Genomic DNA, 5849 nt, shown 5'->3' with positions numbered 1-5849 from the left:
AATAGGAAAAAGGATGCGTGTCCAGTAATAAATTAAATGGCTACAGACAATGTACGTGTGAATAAAACAGAACAAATACGTTTGTGGATTTTATAAACATTTGTTACACTATGTCAACAAAACGGAAAATTTACGCTATAAGCCTATAACAATGAAGTAGGATTGTTTTAGCAGGAATAACCAAGTTTCGAAATAATAATGACTGTCGTCTGTCTAGTTCCTGCTCATAAAGCATAATAATAATCTTTATATACGTATACTATATAATATATATTTTGTATATTATAGTAATATAGTCAATAGCCATATTATAATACATTTTGAGAAAGAAAAACTATACAATTAAAATGATTTTAAGCTATTTTTCACTCTAGTTAAGTTTATTTATAATAGGATCAATGAAAACTAACTCGGTATTTATTACAATATGCTTATCTGTTATTAGAAAAGAACATTTTTTGGTCTTTCGAGCTTTGAGCTATGCCTGTTGTGTCTGGGTAATTGTGTCTCATTTTATACTAATAAATTTTATTTCGTTAATTTCGAACATTATCAGTTAGAGAATTTGTCTATAAAGTATTGTACACGTTTAGTTTACTTACGTAGGTAGTGTATGACGTCTATATTATCACTTATCAAGTTAAATTTAAAAAAAATAATAATAATTCGTATATTCAAAAATGCATTGCATTCTATGATAAAATCTCCATTAAATAGTTTAAATTTTATATTTTTGATATACTATACAATTAGTGTACTATAAGTATTTTCAAAACAATAATGTAGGTATCTATTGTAGTAGTGACATACTGACATATAGTGTGTAAGCACGTATTCAAGATCAATTTTCCGGGGGATGACTTAATATTTAATTTAATAATTAAATATATTTAATACATGAACCTTAGTTGTACAATTACACATAAAGATTGTAGTTAGTTTTTGTTTCTACTTTAAAAATGTCGGGGGTTGTTTGAACCCCTAAACCCCCTTGTATACGGGCTTGATATAATATGTATAGGTACTATCTACAATTATTTTAATTTTTAAAATAATAATTTAGCTATGAAGCTATGATGGAGTAAGTGTTAAATTTACTATGAATATTTCAAATTTTTGGGACTTATATAGTTATCAGTATACCATATTAATATTAGTAATATTATAATTAGAATATAAAATGAAAAAAGTGTATGAGTTTATCTTAAATAACACATTTAAATACAAAATTAAATTTAAATTATAGGTAGGTACAGTAAATTATTATTATGCTTACAGGCTTACAGAGTTATAGCTTATTTAGAAGCAGCAGATTTGAAATTTTGATTTCGATCCATCCAAATAAGAAAATTTAATTTATGATTATTTTTAAACAAATAATGGTTTTACCACTTATACTTATAATACTTTATTCGAGTTAGGAAGTTACCTATTTTGTTTACAATTATATTTACATATCATAGAGACAGTGGAGAATGATTGTTTAAAAATAACGAATGTCAACAAGACAAATTGAGATTAAAGATATTTTAAGTCTGCAATTCTGCATACCAAATATTTCTAAAATTACACAAATAACTTTTATAAATTAGGGTCAACATATTTTAAAACGAATACTTTATAAATTATAATGTATTTTTTATTTTATTACAAGTTGTTTTTGTTGTTTAATTTATTAAAAATAATAAATGTGTTTACACTGGTAGTTAAAAAATATAGGCAGCATATAACTTATAATTTAAATAATTAAATAATTTGAATTTGATACAAATATAAACTTTATATTTCAAAATTATAACTCGCTAGTACCTTCTCAATAATTAAATGTTTTTAATTCTTAACAATTAATACATATGTAATTATTATGTATATAATCATATTGTATGCACTAGTGCACTACATATTAACTTCCTAATGAATATTTAAAAATAACGATGATCTAATGAAATTCCAATAGTACTGTGTAGGTATTGTTTGTAAAAATGTAAATAAATTGACATACTTCTTTATTTGACATAAACTAATGTCTAATATAATATACTATATAGATACCTCATAATAATCAGGTACTAGTCGTGTACACACACACACACACACACACACACACACACACACACACACACACATATGTAATTATAATAATACTGATTACAGATACATTTCCATTTCAAATATTAAAAATAAGTAAATATGAGTAAATTAATATTATTATTTAGGTGATCATATTTCGTTTTTTGATACTTATTACGCAATATTTGTTGCTCGAACAATCTACAAAATATGTTTATTGCTAAAATTCTATTCGCTCAATATTTAAAAGAATAGGTATTATGACTGGTATGAGGTATTTACACTGAAAATGCATATTAGTAATTAATAATTATAAATTAAAATATAATATATTGCTATTTAAAAATCAAAAGTTAATAATGGGTTTCAGGTGATAATATAAATTACATGTAACTTGTTATTTAGTTATGCTATTATAGCACTTTTCTAAATGGTACTACAAATTATTTTTGTGTAATTTTTGGTGTCTCAATATTGCCGTCAAGTATAAGTCAAACTCAACAATTGCTCATAATATTATGTCTATTATATATCGCACGCCGCACACATTACTCAATAATTGAATGAAGCAATATAAAATTACTCATAATATACAGTTATACTGGTTAGGTAAATGCTATTCACTGGCATGAAATATATTTTTATAATAAATCCAATAACCTATTTTTTGAGTGTTTAATAAGTATCACCATTGATGTACCACTTACCTATATGTGTACCTATCGTATATAACAAAATATCATCAATATTAAATAGGCACCTTTGGTATTATATACCAAAAAATAAAAATGTATATCTTAGTCCGTGCTTATTACCATGATTAAAGTCTAAAATATAATTAAATAACTTAAAATAATAATAACTACATAATAAGACATATTATAGATATAGTACCTGTTTGATTGTATTACTTTTATGGTTTGTAATAATATAATATTATATTCTATATATTATATTTAAATTTAATACATTTATGTTGTCCATGTGTTTGTATATATTCTTATCACCTATCAGTTTTATCATGATATTATTTAGAATAGACCATATTAAAAAGTAAATACTTAATTTTTAATAAAGTGTAGTGCAATAATATTACGTGGTGCTTGTACCTATATGACATAAAAGATCAAAAATTAATTTAAATTTAAATTATTAAATATCAAACAATATATTTGTGCGTTTAACTACTTAGAATGCTCAGATGATTAGGTTGTTGAAGAAATAAATGTATTTCTTTTTAATCAACACTCAATATTGATTAAGTAGTTACTTCTTAAAATTTTACTTTTTTACTGCTTAGTTTAGTAATAGATTTACCATATTTACTTTTTTGTTTGTATGTTAAGATTATGATTTTGTAAATTGTATTTGAATTATTATATAAGCCATAAGATTTGGAACAACATGAGTAAAAGGAAAGCTCCAAGTGATTCTACAAATCCAAATCATGATTTTTGTGAATTTTTAACTGGTTAGTACCTAAAATGATTTACCCAATTACTCAATGATAATTATGGTTTAACTCTGGCTTTGGATATGGAGTATAAAAACAAGAAAAAAGACCTAAAGGCTAGAGGTCAACCTAATTTTGTCTTATTTAAATTCATTTAATAAGTTTATTTTCATTATTCTATATGTTTAGAATTGGCTGATTATGAAAAAAATGTTACACGTAATATATATAAATGCAATGCTTATCGGAAAGCAGCGAGTGCATTAGCTAAGCACGGTAAACGTATAAAGTCTGGTGAGGAAGCACAAAAACTTGATGGAATTGGTGATAAAATATCCAAGAAAATTGATGAGTTTTTAGGAACCGGAAAATTAAAAAAACTGGATAATGTATAATTTATAAATTATTTAGTGTATTATTACATTAACATTTAATTATTATTTTACATTTTAAATTGTAGATAAGAAGTGATGAAACTTCAGTTTCTATAAAAGAATTAACAAGAGTTAGTGGTATTGGGCCAGCTAAAGCAAAAGAATTATATGATTTAGGTATTACAAATATTGACATCCTGTTAAAACATCAAGATAAATTAAATCATCATCAAATTTTAGGATTAAAGTATATTAATTGTATTAATTATTTGCTTTTAATACAATTATAATAATTTATAAATATTTTTAGATATTTAAATGACTTTGAGGAAAAAATACCAAGAAGTGAAGTTATTGAAGTAGAACAAATCATCAAAAAAACATTATTTAATTTGGATCCTAAATACAAAGTTACTATTTGTGGCAGTTATAGGTTAGTTATTAAAATTAATAAAATTACAAAAACTATGATGTCTGACTAGACTATATGTATGAAATAAATCATAATAATACTTTCTATTATTTTTGTTTTCTATAAAAACAAAACTATTTCTGCTTTTTTTTTAAATTTTAGACGAGGTAAAGAATTTAGTGGAGATATTGATACTTTAATTTCTCATCCATCATTTATGTCTCATGATAATAAGAAAAAATGTAATAAATTGCAAGTGGTTGGAGATATTCTGAAAAAAAATAATCTCATCACTGAAACTATATCGTTGGGGGATGCCAAATTCATGGTAATTATTATATTACTATTTTCCTATTATTAGTTTTTGAATAATCTTAATGCTGATTTTATATTTTATTAATAGCATAAAATTAGTTTTTAACTATAGATACAATAAAAACACATTTGAGTAATAAATAAAAATAGAATTTATTTTTATTAAAAAGATCCTGTATTGGAGGACTTTTATTATTCATTACTGAGTAATAGATTAGTCGTCACTTATTTCAGTAAGTATTGAGGTAATAATTGCATAAATAAATAATAAGTAGATACAAATTATAGGCTAAAAATGAATTGTTTAGACATTTAATCGCATAGGTTAGAGACATTAAATTTAAATTTAACGTGCTTAAATTTATAGCAAAAAATTATTTAGCACCACATTTTTAACTAAAATATATTAAAATTAATATATTAACTACCTCAATACTTTAATTATAATAATGTTGTCATTTTGATTTTTATTAATATAAAATATATTTAAAGTGTGTATTTTATTATTATATCTATTAAAAAGTTTTAATTTAAACTAGGGTGTATGCAAAGTGAATCGTATATCAAGAAGATTAGACATTCGCCTAAATCCATATGATCAGTTTTATTGTGCTGTTCTTTATTTTACTGGGAGTGATTTGTTTAATAAGCAAATGAGAGATCATGCTTTACATCAAGGTTTTACACTCAATGAATATACTTTGCGACCAATGGGTTCTACAGGTAAAACACTTGCAATTACTTATTAATAATTATTAATTACCACTAAGCATAAACTATTATATCAATCAACAATTGTAATTATGTGTTCTGTCATTATATCAGGTATACCAGGTGAACCTGTGGAGATAAACAGTGAAGAAGATATTTTCGATTATTTAGATTATCCTTACAAAAAGCCTGAAGAGCGCAATTTATAGTTTTATATAATATAATATAGTGCAACAAACTTTAAATATTGTATTATTTATTTTATTTGATTTAAAATATGAAAGTAAGTAGTTATTAATTATTATGATTGAGTTTGAAATATTTATATAATCTATTTTTATAAAAATTAATATTTCTTTTTTTTCCACTATAAACTAAAAATCTTTTTACCGATTAATGTTTCGTTTTTTTTTTTTTGTAAAACGGTCTATGCGGTCCAGGTAAAATTTTAAAAGTATTGAAATCCATTATTTTACCAGTAAATGTAGTACATCTAACCAATAGTTTGGGATGG

The 5849-nt window shown here is 23.6% G+C and overlaps 1 protein-coding gene across 2 annotated transcripts; it reads left to right on the top strand.

The window, feature by feature from the left end:
• Positions 1-3175: 3175 nt before the first annotated feature.
• Positions 3176-5639, top strand: LOC113553812 (DNA polymerase beta-like). Of its 2 annotated transcripts, XM_026957354.1 has the most exons (8): positions 3176-3332; positions 3417-3541; positions 3713-3912; positions 3984-4144; positions 4208-4330; positions 4472-4637; positions 5164-5347; positions 5450-5639. In XM_026957354.1, the coding sequence occupies exons 2-8, from the start codon at positions 3475-3477 to the stop codon at positions 5542-5544; spliced, it is 996 nt and encodes a 331-aa protein (XP_026813155.1). In that variant the 5' UTR covers positions 3176-3332; positions 3417-3474; the 3' UTR covers positions 5545-5639. The 2 variants fall into 2 exon arrangements, with proteins under 2 accessions (XP_026813155.1, XP_026813154.1); XM_026957353.1 differs by lacking the exon at positions 3176-3332 and having other exon boundaries at positions 3339-3541.
• Positions 5640-5849: the final 210 nt, after the last annotated feature.

Source organism: Rhopalosiphum maidis, chromosome 2, assembly GCF_003676215.2.
Source record: "Rhopalosiphum maidis isolate BTI-1 chromosome 2, ASM367621v3, whole genome shotgun sequence".
In the NCBI taxonomy this organism is placed as follows: domain Eukaryota; kingdom Metazoa; phylum Arthropoda; class Insecta; order Hemiptera; family Aphididae; genus Rhopalosiphum; species Rhopalosiphum maidis.
Note: the sequence above shows the minus strand (reverse complement) of the source record. Positions and strands in the feature narration are given on the sequence as shown.